Below are 17811 nucleotides of genomic sequence, written 5' to 3'. Positions count from 1 at the left end.
AATTCTATCTATTATTATCCTTCTTTAATTAAAATTCCAGTAAGGGGATACAGCGGTTGTGTTGAGCAGCACTGCCTCTGTTAAAAACTGCCAGATTTCTCTGGATTCCATACACAGGACTATCTATGCCTACATTATATTTATATCTCCCACCTTCAGTATATTAAAACCTTAAATTACTGGTAGCTAAATGTTACTAAGGTATTATTATTGCAGCCTGAAAGGATATCTTATCACACAATACTCTTTCGGCAGATGAAAATTCAAAGAAATTTCGTTTCAGATGAAAAAAAATTGCCACTCAGGTGTGAGAAACTGGAGACCGGGACCTAACACCAGGCACTGCCCTCACATCTTGTATTAGAAGTTCAGTAACTCCTTGAGCTGAAGTTTTCTTTCCGTAATAAATATTTAAAGATTCTCCAAACAAAACTTAAAGTCTTAATGCAGGATTTTTCTCTCGTGTGCTTACGCGTCTGTGAGCACAGGCGTACGCCTACGCAGCCATGTATTTAAGTTTCTTAAAAGGAGTCTCCTTTCAAGCCAGGTCTCACACCTTGCTCGGGGGACGATTCACAGTAAGGACTCGACTCCACGCTGCTGCTACCCGTCATCTAACGTATTGTTTGAGAATATCACAGAATCTTCTTGGTTGAAAGGGACCTTTGAGATCATCGAATCCAACCACCAAAAAATAAAATAAATAAATAAGAGTATATATGTATATATTCACAAGTTACAATATATGGAGCCAGTCTAGCACGGAAACACATCTGAAGAAAGAAAGCAACATTTGCAAAGTTAGAAAGGAAACGAAGAAATTGTAGGTTCTGCTCCGTTTTAATATTATTTTCTTCAATGCGAAGAAAAACAGTCATAAAACCTGAGCTACGGGTGCATACAACCCAGAACGTTTACACCTTTACTTGGGGGAGAAAAAGCTAAACTCCTCTATACAGCTTTTACTTTTCACTGAATTTCACTGAATTTTTTTTAGAGTTGGAAGGGACCATTTAGATCATCTAGTCCAACTCCCCTGCTGAAGCAACAACATTTTACAACATTTTTACAACAGCGTTTAACAAAAGCCAGGCTGTTCTTCAGCAAGGCTGGGATTACAACCTTGAGTGATGCCCTTGGAACATAAACACCCAGTTCTCGCAAGGGGTCCCAACAGCCAGTTTGAAAATTGCCTATGACAGCACGGCTTGAGTTTTATACACCCGCTTATACCATTTTATACAGTTTATAATCTTTTCCGTAATTTGTGTATGTGTGCCTATATGCACGCTATAGACATAGACAAAATTTATAGTAAAACACAATTTTAATAATTTTTCACTATTAAAAAAGAATGGTCACGTGGTTAAAAAATTTAGGTGCTGTTTTTAAAGTAGATGATAGAGCGAATACCTAACCCAAACTTTTGGAGCTGAGAATTCCAGATACTGCTTAGCAGGCAGGTGACTGAGTTGCCGGTAGCTTTGCTTATTTTTTGTAAATATCAAGAAGAAAGAACAAAACCAACAAAATTAATAGCTTGTTGTTCTACCAAAAAAACCCCAAACCAACCCAAAAATTAAACCACGCCTTTTGATCTTACTCTTGTTCCCCAAATGCACATCCTACCTTTTGAGTACGTGAATGAAAAAATATGTTGAAAATTAAACAAAAGTTGTCAATGTTTCCACTTGTGTATTTGGTACATTTAGAGCAAACCCTTAGTCCAGGCCCCAAACTACATAAGGGCTACATTTAGGGCTACAAAGATGATGAGGGACCTGGAGCATCTCTCTGCTGAGGAAAGGCTGAGGGACTTGGGTCTTTTTAGTCCGGAGAAGAGAAGACTGAGGGGGGATCTCATCAACGCCTATAAATACTTCAAGGGTGGGTGTCAGGAGGATGGGGCCAGTCTTTTTTCAGTGGTGCCCAGGGACAGGACAAGAGGGAACGGGCACAAACTGGAACATGGGAAGTTCCATCTGAACATGAGGAGGAACTTCTTTGCTGTGAGGGTGGCAGAGCCCTGGAAGAGGCTGCCCAGAGAGGTGGTGGAGTCTCCTTCTCTGGAGACATTCAAAGCCACCTGGACACGTTCCTGTGGGACCTGCTGTGGGTGCCCCTGCTGTGGCAGGGGGTTGGAGGAGATGATCTCCAGAGGTCCCTTCCAACCCCATATCTTGCTGTGATTCTGTGATAAGCAAAGAACACACAAAAAGAACGGGGGAACATTTTCAGACAGTTTATCAGCAGCTTCTCAAGTTTATCTGTCAAGTTGAATAAAACTCAATCCAGTTCTGTCTCCATCCTCACCCAAAACGATCGTTTTCTTTAACAGGAACAAAGGCTTGAGGGTCTGCTTAGCAAAAAATCATCTCGTACTGGTTCTGCATGACATCTACTGGCCCTGCCTTGCAAAAAAAGTTAAAGCCTACATGAGACTTGGTCATCCGGTCTCGAGGAGAGTCAGGTCTTGCTTTCTACTCAGCCACACCAACACCACAGTTCTTCTGTGGCAAAAGAGGAGAGAGAGAAAACCTCACATAGAGGCAGAAGTACTGAAAATCATAGTATCACAGAATGGTTTTAGTTGGAAGGGACCTTGAAGATCATCCAGTCCCACCCCCTGCCCTGGGCAGGGACACCTCCCACCAGACCAGGTTGCTCAAAGCCCCCTCCAGCCTGGCCTTGAACACTTGAAAATGGCAGGCTTCTCTACAACCTAATGAATGAGCTCTGGGCCTCCTGAGATGAGACATATTTCAAATCAAGGCCCATACCAAACCCAATTACTTGACCCATGTTGCTCTCCCAGACACTGAGATACTCAATTTCTAAAACTATTGAACTTCTTGTTGGTTTGTAGTTCTTAAACACTACAGTGATGTGCGTCACATCAACCCATAAATAGCTACAAAGTTAGGTAACCAGAGCTAACACTTAGCATAAAAAAAGTCCTGGAGTTATTTGTCTCCACATCTCCGCAACACCTCCCTTGCAATTTCGTACACTTGAACATCTGTGTTTTCCTTTAGCTAAGGAATAAATTCCACCCAGATTACATAAAATTGTCTTTATAAAAAGATCTTCGTGCAATGTAACCAAGTAGGGACACCATATGGCATTTTGGGGCTGGCCAAAACGGACCATCGCTAACTGAGCATTATTTCTGGCTTTTGAGTATTTTTCCACATTAACGCTTCCTCAATTATAGTTTTCTTAGAAGAAACCACATTTCAGCTAAAAATAATAGAATAAACCTGGTAAGAATGAAAAGCTGTACCCTTCTTTTATCACATATGGCAATAACTTTGTAATTAAAGCCATCATAGTTCTTCATCTGTTGGGAGTTACTCACCCTCATGTTCAGTAGCACCAAACTACAAATGCACATAACATTTTTTTCTTTCAAATATACATCAACACACATAAAGATACACGTAAATCCTGCAAAGCAGCCTACAACAGTAGGTCGAAACAAAACCATTGGTCAGACCCACTTCTCCAATCATTATTGATGGGAATAATCCTTATCTGGTCAACAAAACTAACCGCAGGTGAGAATCTCCCTTTATGTATCGTGAGAAAATAAGTAAATTGGGCACCGAACTTTTGTGGTTTTTTAAATTAATACAGCGTTCTGGACGGTGCGTGTCAGTGGAAACCGGACTGAGTTGAACAATTGTCTAATAACTCAAGAAAACTCAAGATTAACTCAAACCCGTTCAATAGTGCAAGACCAGGAAATCTCAGGCGGGCAGTCTGTGGGTGGAATTCTAACCCTACAGGCTACTTTTACACCGCGCTCGGACAACGGAGGCATTAAAGTGGTAGAATTAGAATAAGATCTTCATTTTACATTTCTACGTCTTCATCCTTAAGCTTGTTAATCGTGCCCAAACTAATATTTTCTATGAGTAATTGGTTTTATAGTTTTAAAAAATGGGTACTTGAGGCACGGAAGCCCTGAGGAACGTAGCCCTTCTGTATTAAAAAGGGCTTTTTGTGGTCTCATCGCGCTTGTTTCTGTTTGTACAACAATGAATGGCTAAAAAAGGGCTAGAAATTAACTGTCGTGGTCCAAAAAGCGAGCCTGCGTTGGAGCTGAGGAGGTGTGCAGACGTGCTGCAGAGAGGAGAGCGAGGAGCACGTGGCTGATAGAATGGGTGGAAAAGGGAGCATCCTTTGGATTTAACACCCACCTGGAGTGTTAGATGCTCACACTGAGGTAGGGCTGGTGAACACCACCTCTGCCGGGACACGCTCGGGTGCTGTGTGAAGGTATTCTCAGCCTGTCTTCCCTGGAACCACCTGTGTGTAGGGTTTGGCTTTGTACATCTCTCTCATCAAGGAGTTCATTTGCCTCTGCTAAATTACAGGCACAACAGGCACCTTCAGGACCAACACTTCAAGAGCTCAGAGTAAGAAATCATCGACGTCTTTAACTGAAGCAATAACAGGGCCTTAAGTCAAACTAGCAAAAGTCTTAACTCCCCCTGTCGTGGTTTCGGCTGAATTTACCAAAACCAGACCAACAGATGGCCCTTCCCCCCACTTCCCATCCCTAAAAGAGGAGAGAGGAGGAGAAAGAGATAAGAAGATTCAGAAGTTTAGAATGAACTAAACTACTTTAATGGAGAATTAATATTAAAATAAAAATAAAGAAGGAAATAATGAAATAGATACAATATATACAAAACAGCATCAAGCTCCCAGGATGACAGTCACGTCACCGGCAGGCACTGGGGAAGTCCCAGACTGGACTCAGCGATGGATGGGAACTGGGTTCCAGCTCTGGAGTCAGGAACACACGGATCGGGATCAAAGGCAGATGAACAGACAGAGTCCTCTCTGGACGTCGGCCATCGCAGGAAGGGGCTGACCCTTTGATCCCTCAGCTTTTACACTGAGCATGGGGCAGATGGGATGGAATACCCCAGTTGGTCAGGTTTGGGTCACCTCTCCTGTCCCCTCCTCCCCACCGATGTGACCCCTCTACGTTTTTTCCGTTTCCGACCCTCCAAGGGGGCAAATAACGAAAATTGGCTGCCCTTGGTTGTTATAGCAATGAGTATAAGCAAGGGCCTCCCTGCTCACCATCCCTTGGCACGGAGCACAAACATTGGGCTGATCATTCTGAGAACGAGCAGTTTTCTCCACAATGTGCCGTTAATTTCAGAGAGTTAGAGGAGGCCTGGCTGGGATATAAAGTTACAGAACAGAAAATTGGTTCAGTTTTACTTCAAACTGGGACACCCCCACTTCCAGGAGAGACTTTAAAATGATCAGAATTTCGACTCTATGCTCCAATTCACGGGGTTTTGTTTCAAGTGTAATTCCTAACTCCGGTGGAGGCACCGCTTTCACCCAGGGCTCGTAATATCGCCTTCTGTCACCACAGAACTTCTTGAAACTTGGCAACTCGAGTAATTTCCTGCTTGAAGTGGTGAGGAGAGTCATCGGAATGTTCTGAACCGACACGGCTCCGTATAACGGGACCCTATGGAAGTTTACACCTATTGTGTTTATTAAGAACTGGGTGTTAATGAAGGCATCGATCGAGTCACAGAGAAACCGTCGTTACCTGATTGCTGTTACAGTCCGCAGATTTCTACACGTAACTTACTACAATCCAGTGAATATAACTTACTTTCCTTATCACTTTGAAGCACTAAAATATCTTGAGAAAACCAATCAATTATTTAAAGCAAAATCTTCAACCTCTCGTAGCCAAAACGCATATTTAAAATGTGTCTGACTGCTTATACCTGCTGAAAGGAGAAAACAGACTTATGTATATTCAAATAATAAGGCAATTTCAATGTCTCTAAAGATCCAGTTAGTGATAGGAGCATTGATTAACAGATACCAATAACTTGGACAAGACGATGCTGTTATAGGTAACGGGGAAAACAATTTCCCTTATCTACAACATTTCCTCTAGAAAACAAGAGATTGTAAAATGAAGCAGTTTTGTCCCTATTACCCGTGCTCACTGTCGCCGCTTATTGTTCTTTTTAGGCATTTCAGGGTAAGGAATTTTAGAAGTCATCAGTTTTCCAAGTTGCATACTAAAACCATAATGTATTTCAGTCATAGGGAAGTGCTTTCGGAAAAGAACAGGCCAAACACTGATTCACCGGAGTTCTCCAATACGCACGCATTAAATCGACATAATTCAAGGAAAATACCGTGAAGTTTCTACCCTTAAAGTTGCAGATGAACTTTTCTTGTGATCCCTAAACTTCTCTGGCACCACAGTTCTGATACCTCTGGGAGTACGGGGGCTCACAGCCCCTTTCGGGAATGCTCGGCACCGAGAAGAACGGGTATAAAGTATATCGATACGCAGAAAATAAGCAAGAAAGGCCCGAGTCATGCAAATATACGTTGTATTTTGGGGTTTAAATATGCTGAATAGTTTACTAAGTTGGAAGAGTTTAACCTTTTTTTTTTTTTTCCCAGAACTCTCGCACGTAGGTATTTTGCAAGCAGCATTTTTATTTAAAAGTACTTTATCAATGATATCTAAATCCCACCGTCGGCTACTTTTCCTTCTTTGTCCGTATATTCTATTTTTTCAGGTCACATGCAGTTAGCCGTACTTCTGTGCCGGTGATATCGCTGATACATAGTCATGGGGGTTTCTCATCATGGGGAGTCCCTAAAACGTTCGTAAAAGTGGCTCGTGTTGGTAACCAAAATCTGTAACGTCTCTGAAAGTTCTATCCCACACTGTCATTCCTGAAAGCAGGAGCAACGCTGCAGATAAAATTTTGGACACGAGAAGCGTTAATCATTGTGATCATCTGGTCCCACAAAGAAGCTGATATCAATAACCCCAAAGCGAATTATTTTCTTACTCTCAGTGTTGTTTGTTTTTGGTTTTTTTTTTTTTTAAAGCTGAGATTTTGAAATAACGATGCGAGGGTAAAACCCTGCAAATGGGTGTGTCGGGCTTCAACCCCCAACTTTTATAATAAGTTTAGTTGCTTGGGGTTGGTTTTTTTTTTTTTTTTATTTTAGCAAATTTCTAGCTAACGTGCCAAGCTATCCCGCTGAGAAATGCCATTCACATCAAATCCGGAGGCACCAGGAACTCCACAGTTACGGCGATGTTGGCAGAACCCCGTTCCTGATGAATAACCTATCATCTCCTAAAAACCCGCACCAATTTTCCTTTCAGAGCCCCAATAAACATTTTCTCGATTATCCCTATTTATATACGTCTTCGCTTAGCTTGCAATAATAAAGTCCAAGCATTTTTGTGCCCTCCTTAAAGAATGGCCTCTTTTTCTATCAAACAGGGATGTCGGATGCGAGAGCCGAGAGCTTCCCGGTTGTCGAGAGCATCTCGGAAGCCCCGGAGGTGTGGGAATTCTTCAAGGCAGCGCCTGTGCCCACTTTGTGGCTTGCGAGCGCTCTTCCTCGGACTCTCACGTAAGTATTGGTGCCAAGACAATTTTCACTTCAAAATCCCAGCTATTCCGTCATTTCGGGCAGGATTTTTCAGATCTCCGGTGTTTGCATAAAAGGCGACAGTATTGTTGAATTAGAATGTGTTGGGGGGAGAGGAGGGGGAAGGTGGTGGGTGGCGGTGTGAAAGGGGACGGTGAATACAGCGGGCTCATTTTTACAGGCAAGAAGTGTCATAGGTGTGAACGCTTAATTTATTATTTCCGTGCTTCGAGTGGGAATAGGCTTCAGCGACTTACATCTTCCGAGTGGGAACGACACCTCCTGACTGTATGCAAATTCCTCCTATCAAAGGGTAATTTTAAAAATAGACTTTAAGCAGCAGGATGCCTAATGAGTTCAGGTGCCGACTACGCGATCCCTGACTTTATGAAGCTAAAATTGCAGGTTTCGGTGCCCGCTTCCCCGCACGCAGAGGGTGACCGGGATCAAAGGGTCCCATTTGCTCCCCGCTTTCCCCCTGGCTACGGAATCAACGGGAAACTCTATAAACCCGCCTGGCGGGGAGAGAGCTTTCACAAAACATCCCCCTTGAAAAAAACAAAACCAAAAACAAAACCAAACCACCTTCCCCTTCCCCTTTTTCATGCCCGAGACCCCCGCGTACCCCGTGTCCCGCAGCTCCGACACCGCGAAAAAGAGACAGACAGACTGACACACACACACACACACACACCCCCCGATATAACAACTTCGGGAGAGGAATATACCGGCGCCTCCAAGCCCCCCCCCCCCCCATCTCCCCCCGACGTTTACCGAGGCGATACCCCCCACCCCATCCCCGACCTCACCCCGCGGGGGCTCCCGGCGGCAGCGGGACGCGGGGCCGGGGGCTGCGGGCGGCAGGGGGAGCTGCGGGGCGGGCAGAGACGGGGGTGGGGGGGGGTGGGGGGGGGTGTGTGGGGGGGAGCGGTGGGGTTTTTACCTTCGGGGTTGGCGCTGATGAAGACGCGGACGCTCCGGCCGCCGGGTACCAGGTGGGAGGGCAGAGCCGAGAGGTTGCCGGAGAAAGCCGCCCGCCGCAGAGCCGCATCCCGCGGGCAGGGCAACCTACCGCCCGCCCCGGCCGGCCACATCCCGCCGGGGCTACCGGGAGAGCCTGGCAGGCGGCCGGGCCCCGCTTCAGGGCAGAGCCCGCAGCGCCGCGGCGGAGGAGGAGGCGCTCGCCACCGGCTCGCCGGCAGCGGCCATGAGGGACCCTCCGGCCTCCCCGGGGGCCGCCGCTTGCCTCCTCCTCCTCCTCCTCGGCGGCGGCGGCGGCGCCTCTGGGGTTGGGGCCGGGGCCGCTGCCCGGCGGCGGCGGCGGCGGCGGGGGGACGGGGGACGGCAGGGGAAGAAAGTTTGCGGGGGGGGGGAGGCGGCGGCGGGACGGCGGTCCCACGGCGACAGCTCGCCCCGTCCCTCGCCCGCCCAGTAGCGGGGAGGCCGGGCGAGCGGCTGGCGGGGGCCGGCGAGTCTCTCGGGTTCCCCCCGCCTCGGGCCCGGGGAGGGTCGGCGGCGTCCAAAGCGGGGATGTGTCTCCGGCGAGGCCGAGGGGCGCCTTCCCTCCTCCGAGCGTCTCACAGCCCCGCGCTGGGATTTTTATAGGAAAACTGCTGCCGGCTCATCCCTGGGGCTCCGAGGAGTTGAGAGCCCTTGTGGGGGCTGGTTCCGTAACCGCCCGCACGGGAGTCCCGCCTGCTCCGGTACAAAAGGGAGAGAGATGCTCTTGCTGCTTTTTCTTTCTTTTCTTTGCTTTTTTTCTTTCTTTTTCTTTTTTTTCTTTTTTTTTTTTTTTTTTTTTTGGTCTTTTAATCAGTTATTTATTTATGGGAATAAATGCAAAGCCCCGGGTTTGAAGAATGAAAGAGGAAGGAAAAGAAAGGAAAGGAAAAGAAAGGAAAGGAAGCGGCGAGAACCGGAGCCGCCGCCGGGATGCGGTCCCTTTTGCAGCAGTCGGTGGCGGGGCGTCCCGTCGGGCGGCGCCCATCAAATATTCAGGAGGGCGGCGGGGGCGAGCGGGGGCGACGGGTCGGTAGTCCCCGCAGGAGGTTGCCGGGGAGGGGGGAGCCGGTGGTCCCAGCTGGAGGTTGCCGGTGCGGTGCGATGCGGTGGCCCCAGCCCTGGGCGAGCTGCAGAGTTTAGAAACCTCCCCGGGAGGGGCGGGCAGGCAGGGACCTGGCAGCAAAAGCGGAGGGGAGGGGCTGAAAGTTGGGGGGGGGGGGGGGGGGACACACGACACGGGGCGGGGGGGACACATACGACGAGCCGCAGCCTCACTCAGCCCGCTGGGTCTGTCGGCCGTGGGAATGCAGACTTCGGGGTCTGCAAAAGGGGGGTTTGCAGGTGTTTCCGCGCTCTTTTCCGCAGCCTTTTAAGCTGGAGCTTTTTAAAGCTTTTTTAAAAAGCTTTTTAAGCTGCGGAAAGCTTTTTTTTTTTTTTCCTCTTTTTCCGCAGCTTTTTAAGCTGGAGGGAAAAGTCTTTAATCTATTACGGTGTTTTTTTGGTTTTTTTTTTTTTTTTTTCCCCACGTGCTGCATCTGATACGAAGCTGGTTTGTGTCTTTATGCATATTAAATAGATCACGCGCTATGTAGAATGTGGATAAAACAACCTGCTTGTGCGTTTATAACACAGTATTTAGGAGATGAGGTCTTTCCCCCCCCCCCCCCTTCCCCAGGCCTTTCGCCCCTGCCCCGCGGTGACAGTGACGGGGGAGGCTGAGCTGGCTTTCGGGGAGCCCACGCTGCCGAAGCAGGCGAAAGCAAACTGCTCAGCTCTCCTTCAGAAACGAAGGTTGGCGGCCAGATGGGCTCCTTAAGTGTGGCTGAGCAGATTGTTCTTCTCCTTCCTTCTCCTTCTTTTTTAAAATCCTCGTTTCTTCAAGAAATAAGGCGTATGCGAGATCGCGCCCCGTCTGTATTTGCGCGTGAGTGATTTTGTTGCTCTCGCTCTCGTAGTTCTGCGCCCCGTAAATTTGGGGCTGATTCCGGCGGGATGAAACGCGGGGGCAAATTTTAAGATATTAATTGTGTGTTTAAAGCTGGGCAGGGGAGGGTGGGCTTCTCTGCAAAGGGAAAACGCGCAGCGTACGATTCAACCCTTAGTACTGAAATGCCAGCCAGAGAGGTGCCACCGTGCTGGGAACTGAATGCCTGGGGACTGGAGAATCCCTCTTTCAATCAATATATTCCTGTAGGATTCACCGGTGTCCAATAAGGAGCAAACCTCAGTTGAAGCCTTTCATGGGAGACGTGCGTATTTCTCTCCTCTGCGGATTCTCTGTCTAAGACAAACCTGAAGCTTTGGTGTAATTTGGTTAAAAAAAAAATATCTGACAGTCATGAGACGCAATTCCCGAGGAAATGAGGCTTCATGGATGTCCCTGCTTACAAAACTCTCGCTCTTATCTGCGCTTCACTTCCCCTTTGTGCGGCCGATGTGCTTAGACGCCCCTTTCTCTGGCTTATGTCACGAACAGGTAATTTCTCTAAATGAGAGCTGAAAAGCAGCTCCTTGAAGCTGCAGGCAGTTAACGAATGCGCAGAGGGAATGATTTACAGTGCAGGCTGAATTACGTCTTCCCTACTTTGCTGGGACTAACCCTCAGCCGGGCCATCTCCTTTGCTGCTCCAGCAAAGGCAGCCCTTAAATATAAATATAAATATACCTGTGGAAGCAGCTCCCGGTGAGGATGCAGAGACTCTCCCTTCATATTCCTGCTGCCTTCCTGTTATTTATCATCCATAAATTTCTCAGACAGCTTCTTTTGGAAGATGAGGCTCATTGATCTACCCTTTTACCATAATGCGGCGGGTTTGTTTTTTTTTTTTTTTTTTTGGTGTGTGTGTGTGGTTTTTTTTTCTTTTCCTTTTTTTTTTAAGGCTCTTTTTGGCAGTCGCCTTCACCGAGTTTGATCCGTAAACCGGATTGCCTTTCTGCATGACTCAGCTCCCTCTCACGGGCGGCTGCTGCCACCTCTGCCGGAGCTGAAGTGGCCTCAGAGCCCTCATCCCTTCAGCTCCCCGCCTTCCATCCGCCTGCTTCTGGGGCTCGACGTCCTCGGATTCAGCCCCCGCCAACGGAAAATGCTGGGGAATACGAGGCTGAAATGAGTAAGGATGATAGGAGGGTAAAGAAATGATTGGGGAGAAGCTAATTTATTGCTTTACCCGAGACTTTATCGGGGTGAAAGCAGTCGGGGTTAACTCAGTTTGGAGATTAGTTGGTGGCTTGTCTTAAATAAAAAAGAAATACGTTGTTAATTCAACAAAAAGAAAAAGAATATCAAAGAATGTTACCTAAATCCAAATAGAAATCTTAAAGAGGGTACTGCTGTGTTCGTTATAAAACATCCATCAGAACGATCCTATTTCATACCGAATAGTAGATTTTGTGAATTTTTTATTTAGCAAAACTTACTACTTTAGAATTGATATTTTAGAATCGGTGTCTGCATTTGAGCCCCAAACTGGTTCTGTGGAGGCTGCCCGAGCGGGGATTCTCGTCCTGTAGGAGGGATCCCCTGGTCCCCAGACTTTCCCACTGCCTTTTACTGCGCTCGCAGCAGATTTTTAGTGTCTTGTCGTTAAAGCGAACGCAAGAAGGATCCTTGTGCTGAACGGGAGTAAAAATTCTGCAAGTGGCTTGGTATAAACACGGCTCGTAGCTTGATCCTGAAAACCCATCAATCAGTGAAGTGGCGGGGAATCTTTACTCAGACATGTTCAGTTCCCATTTTTTCCCTTTTATCTGAATGTTTCCTGGTTACCATTCTGGCCTCATTTGCTCCGAGTGCAGATATATTTAAATGAAGCTACAGAATGCATCCCTTGGTAAAACATGGGAATAAAACCGAGTTATTCCCGATCCTGCTGTAATTCGGAGAGAGCAGCGCTTTACTTCCTGCGCAGTCCCACAGGGAACGGTGAAACGCCGGAGGTATGAAGTATCCGGCTCAGGAGTCCTTAGCCAAATCCATAAAAAAATGCACCGAGTTGTTTGGCTTAAACCCAGCACGAACAAGGGTTTGCCGTTTACACACGGCTGGCCGAGACACGTCACTCCCAGTCCAGTTTTCTACAAAAAAAGAGCATTTTGGATCAGCTCTAACCGTTTGGAGAGCTCAGGAAGGAACCCAGGTGATACCCTATGGGCAGACTTAACTACGAGAAACAAATTTATTCTGTCTGAAGGCTCAGTTTATGCCCTTGTTCATACGTCCTTTAATATTTTAACACTTGTTGGGTGTTCAAAACTACTCGGTAGTTGTCTAATTTCAGTCTCGCTGCAATCAGAGATGTGCTCGGTAATTCTGCATCCTGGGGGGCATCAGGAAGAGTGTGACCAGCAGGTGGAGGGAGGTCATCCTCCCCCTCTGCTCTGCCCTGGGGAGGCCCCATCTGGAACACTGGGTCCAGTTGTGGGCTCCCCAGTTCCAGAAGGACAGGGAACTGCTGGAGAGGGGACAGCAAAGGGCTACAAAGATGCTGAGGGTCCTGGAGCATCTCGCTGCTGAGGAAAGGCTGAGGGACTTGGGTCTTTTTAGTCCGGAGAAGAGAAGGCTGAGGGGGGATCTGATCAACACCTATAAATACTTCAAGGGTGGGTGTCAGGAGGATGGGGCCAGTCTTTTTCCAGTGGTGCCCAGTGACAGGACAAAAGGGAACAGGCACAAACGTGAACATGGGAAGTTCCATCTCAACATGAGGAAGAACTTTGCTGTGAGGGTGGCAGAGCCCTGGAAGAGGCTGCCCAGAGAGGTGGTGGAGTCTCCTTCTCTGGAGACATTCCAAACCCACCTGGACACGTTCCTGTGGGACCTGCTGTGGGTGCCCCTGCTGTGGCAGGGGGTTGGAGGAGATGATCTCCAGAGGTCCCTTCCAACCCCACATCATTCTGTGATTCTGTGTGATTCTGATTCTGTGATTCTGTTGAAGTGAAGGCATTCCTGAAGTTAGCTGCTCTTGGAAATCCGATACCAAGTATGTGATGGGGTGATAATAGCTGAGGGTTGGGATTTTTTTTTAATATATCTTTCAATGAAGTGTTTTGCCCTGCGCTTAAATACAGCCACTGAGGTATGACCTCAGTACATAAAATACCCATCAGTTCTCCTCAGGTGTTTAGAGCCAGGGGCTGCACGTTTCAGCCTTCCTATCGCCTTCTTTCCAACACGGTAGCTATCTGCAGGAGCTGGGAAGGCAAAGTTTTAAGATCAGGCCAAAACTTGGAAGTTTAAAGGTCACCAGATGGACCAGCGTCTCCCCTTTCCCGTAGGAGGTAAAAGACTCCTGTGTGGAGTCACATCTTCTGATGGAACACTAAAAGCCGTGTGGTTTTTTGCAGCTCCCTAGCAAGCTGGCCCAGTTTTAGGAGCAGGTTGCCCAGGGCGACAGACAAAAGGAGGCAATAAAATCACATTTTAAGCAAAAAAAGAGACCCTGCGACTCTTTGCCTGTTTCTGCCCGTTTAATGAGGACTCGCTCCGTCCCCCTCTCGGCCTCGTTCTCCCCAGGCTGCTGAGACGGAGCGAGCTCACAGCATCACAGAATCTTCATGGTTGGAAGGGACCTTTGAGATCATCGAGTCCAACCGTAGTCCAGCTCCTTACCCCGGGAACCGCGGCCACCCTCCCATTGTTTGAACATCCCCATCTATTTGTTCCTGTCTCTGCTTCAGCTCCCTGCTGCTGGAGCGCAGGGGAGAAACTTTCCCTGCTCCTTCTCCGCTCCTTTTTCTCGCCAGTGCTGCATTGGATTGGCAGGAGAGCAGGGACAGATGTGCCGAGACTGGAGAGCTCACAGAATTCATGCTTCACTAAAAAAAAAAAAACAAACCCACAACCCACCCCTGTTATTATTATCCTTGCAAATGAGGAATGACAGGCTGCCTAGGCTTACTGAGTTTATATTTATGTCAAGAAACTGATTGCAAGAAGTAAGAGATGTCTTAGCGAATTTTACACGGGTGCTGGGTTCCTGTAAGGGCCTTTTACAGCCATTTCAGGGCTCAGTTAAACTCGGCTTCATGTAAACTTTTATTTTCCACCTGGTTTTGAGTGCTAAATATGTTTCCTTCCTTCCTTCCTTCCTTCCTTCCTTCCTTCCTTCCTCCCTTCCTCCCTTCCTCCCTTCCTTCCTTCCTTCCTCCCTTCCTCCCTTCCTCCCTTCCTCCCTCCCTTCCTCCCTTCCTCCCTTCCTTCCTTCCTTCCTTCCTTCCTCCCTTCCTTCCTTCCTCCCTCCCTCCCTCCCTCCCTCCCTTCCTCCCTCCCTTCCTCCCTTCCTTCCTTCCTTCCTTCCTTCCTTCCTTCCTTCCTTCCTTCCTTCCTTCCTTCCTTCCTTCCTTCCTTCCTTCCTTCCTTCCTCCCTTCCTCCCTCCCTCCTTTCCTCCCTTCCTCCCTTCCTTCCTCCCTTCCTTCCTCCCTTCCCTCCTTCCTTCCTCCCTCCCTCCCTTCCTCCCTCCCTCCCTTCCTTCCAACAAGAGGAGATTAATGGGAGGCAGGTTATCCCACACTGGCCCACTGGAACGTTCTCAAAGCTTCTCTGAAACACCGACATTATGCCATCCAAAAGAGGATGCTAATCTTTGGTCTTGTAAAACAAGGACAAGTTTGAGTTTCTGAGTTTCCTTATTTTAAGCCAGGAATCCATTTTTCCTGTGGGTGAGCCTGTAATGAGATATTGGTAACTTCTCCGTGTCCAATTTAATAACAAAAGAAGTTTTTCCATTTCTCTTTTGCTTTTGGATATACAGAAATGGAATGAGTGTTAAATCTTCAAACCTCACCACTTTCAGGAGTGCTAAGGGGGGGACTCCAACCTGGAATAAGATTTCCGAATGCCGAGGCCTAAGGACAATTCTGGTTTTCAGGAGGTGCCAGGAAATGTAATTACTCACCTGTACAATATACAGGTTAATTTATATTTCCTCCAGGCTGGTTAGGTTTGGACCTTCGTAAGCACAGTGGTTCTTCGTTCTCACCTCCAAGTCTCAGTCTTATTTGCCAGCTGGCGTTGGCACAAGGAATTCTGCTTTATCCTAAACACTGCACCATCAGGAATCTGCCTTAACCCCTGCAGTGACAATGGGAAGGTCTGCGGGGGGTGTGTGTGTGTGTGTGTTTCATTTTTTATTTCTTCTTTTTGGGCTTCTTTAGAAATTTTGTTTCCTTTGAAACCCAGCAAGGCAAACTCAGCCTTTTCTCTTAAAATGCTGTAAGTGGCTGCACCGCATCTTTATTTTTATCTCGTGTTGCACTTGATTGAAAGGTTCTTCACAGCTCAAATAACACGTTGAAGGGATGGAAATTATTTTTGTCTTAGTTTCTACTGGGAACTTGAAAGAAACCCGTTTCTTAATACCGAATTAGTGTTCTCTTGCACGCGTACATACATAAATGTAGGCTCCCTGAGGATGGGTTCATACACAGATGCACCCACAGGGATGTATGGATTGCTAAATTCACACGGGGAGTATAGATTTCCAATTTAGTCATTCAAATTTGCCTGTATAGCTTTAAATTTTACCCTTCAGCGCATACGCATTAGAGCACTCTTTAATTAACTGACCCGGTGCTCTATTTTGCCATCCCTTGACATAACTCGCTGCTCAGACCCCGTTAGAAGATGGAAACAGTCTTTTTTCTCCTGTGAGCTCTTCCATCTAAATTCCCAAGCTGGGAAGTAGATAAGCACTTCCAAAATTCGAATAACACCCAAGCCAGAGAATGTTTCATTCTGAAGGATACTTGTTCCACTGAAGCACAGGGAAATTAACACCTGAAGTATCTGTTAATTTTGGATGCCCTCTCTGATAACACCAAGGACTGCATTTTTTTTTTTTCCCAAAGTAACTGATATTAGATACTAAGCGCAAGACACAGTTTTTATCATCAGCTTCAGTTGTGGCTGAGTGTCCAGCTTGTTTGTGGTTTAACCTCCAGATTTGGAGACATGAAGAACTTACAATTAATGACCACCCCTGAAAAATTTAAACGACTTCGTTAGCAACCCAGTGAATCTGTGGTGGAAGCCAGGGTGGAATGCAATTCCCATCCACCCCAACCCCTCCCCCCGGGCCCTGTGGAAAAACATCCACTTTCTTAGCTGTGCAATGATCTTTTCTTCTCCTGTAATTCCTTGCCTCGCTCCTGCCCCTCCTAACCCCAGCTAAAAATAAATCGGCAGCCGCCTTTGTTTTATGGTCCCGCATCGTCCTTAAAGGTTACCCACAGCTACAACAAAGCCGGCAAAACATGTCCCCCTCTGTTTCTTACTTGTTCACTGAGCTGTGGTCTCCCTCCCCTGCCCAACGTCACGCTCTTGGACCGGGGGGACTTCATCCAACTTCACTTCTTTATCCCATTCAGCTTATTTTACCCCGTCCTTTTATCCTTTTCCCAGCTTCTTGTCCCACGTGCCTGCCACGTTCCATTCCCCACCACCTATTTTCCCCCTCTTTTAGCTACTGGTCCCCGTCTCCCGTTACGCTCTTTTGGTGCAATCATCTCAGTGTCTCTCATTTTTTTCCTCCCACTTTGTTCTCATCTCTTTGGCCAACCACTCACTCTTAACTGTTCTGTCTCGGTGGTGGTGGCTCCTGTCCATGTTGCTCCCTGACAAACACTTCTCCTGAGAGAGTAAAAAGGAGCTTTAGGCCTTAAAAATATATATAGGTAGTGGTGACAAGCGTGGTAGAGTTCTATTAGGTGAGAACTGGGTCCAGTTCTGGGGTCTCCAGTTCCAGAAGGACAGGGAACTGCTGGAGAGGGGACAGCAAAGGGCTACAAAGATGATGAGGGGCCTGGAGCATCCCTCTGCTGAGGAAAGGCTGAGGGACTTGGGTCTTTATAGTCTGGAGAAGAGAAGACTGCGGGGGGATCTGATCCACACCTATAAATACTTCAAGGGTAGGTGTCAGGAGGATGGGGCCAGTCTTTTTTCAGTGGTGCCCAGGGACAGGACAAGAGGTGATGGGCACAAACTTGAACATGGGAAGTTCCATCTGAACATGAGGAGGAACTTCTTTGCTGTGAGGGTGGCAGAGCCCTGGAAGAGGCTGCCCAGAGAGGTGGTGGAGTCTCCTTCTCTGGAGACATTCAAAGCCACCTGGACACGTTCCTGTGGGACCTGCTGTGGGTGCCCCTGCTGTGGCAGGGGGTTGGAGGAGATGATCTCCAGAGGTCCCTTCCAACCCCACAGCATTCTGTGATTCTGTGAGGGCATTTGAGGTGGACCTAAAGGCTTCTGGGTCTGGAAGTTGCCCACAGCGGCAAAGGGAATACACATTGGACTTCCCCTGAGGAAACGCAATCCAAATACGAACCAGAAAGTAGGGGAGGAGGAGGCACAGAAG

The 17811-nt window shown here is 47.6% G+C and overlaps 1 protein-coding gene across 1 annotated transcript in view; it reads right to left on the bottom strand.

Annotated features, from left to right (window-relative positions):
- NWD2 (NACHT and WD repeat domain containing 2) overlaps positions 1–8552 on the bottom strand; it is a 52634-nt gene extending 44082 nt beyond the window's left edge. The window contains exon 1 of the mRNA XM_074147320.1: positions 8402–8552. Coding sequence (XP_074003421.1) covers positions 8402–8552 — 151 coding nt within the window. The remainder of the gene's footprint in view (positions 1–8401) is intronic.
- Between the last annotated feature and the right edge of the window lie 9259 nt (positions 8553–17811).

Source organism: Numenius arquata, chromosome 5 (genome assembly GCF_964106895.1).
Source record: "Numenius arquata chromosome 5, bNumArq3.hap1.1, whole genome shotgun sequence".
NCBI lineage: Eukaryota > Metazoa > Chordata > Aves > Charadriiformes > Scolopacidae > Numenius > Numenius arquata.
This window is presented reverse-complemented; position numbering and strand designations above follow the sequence as displayed.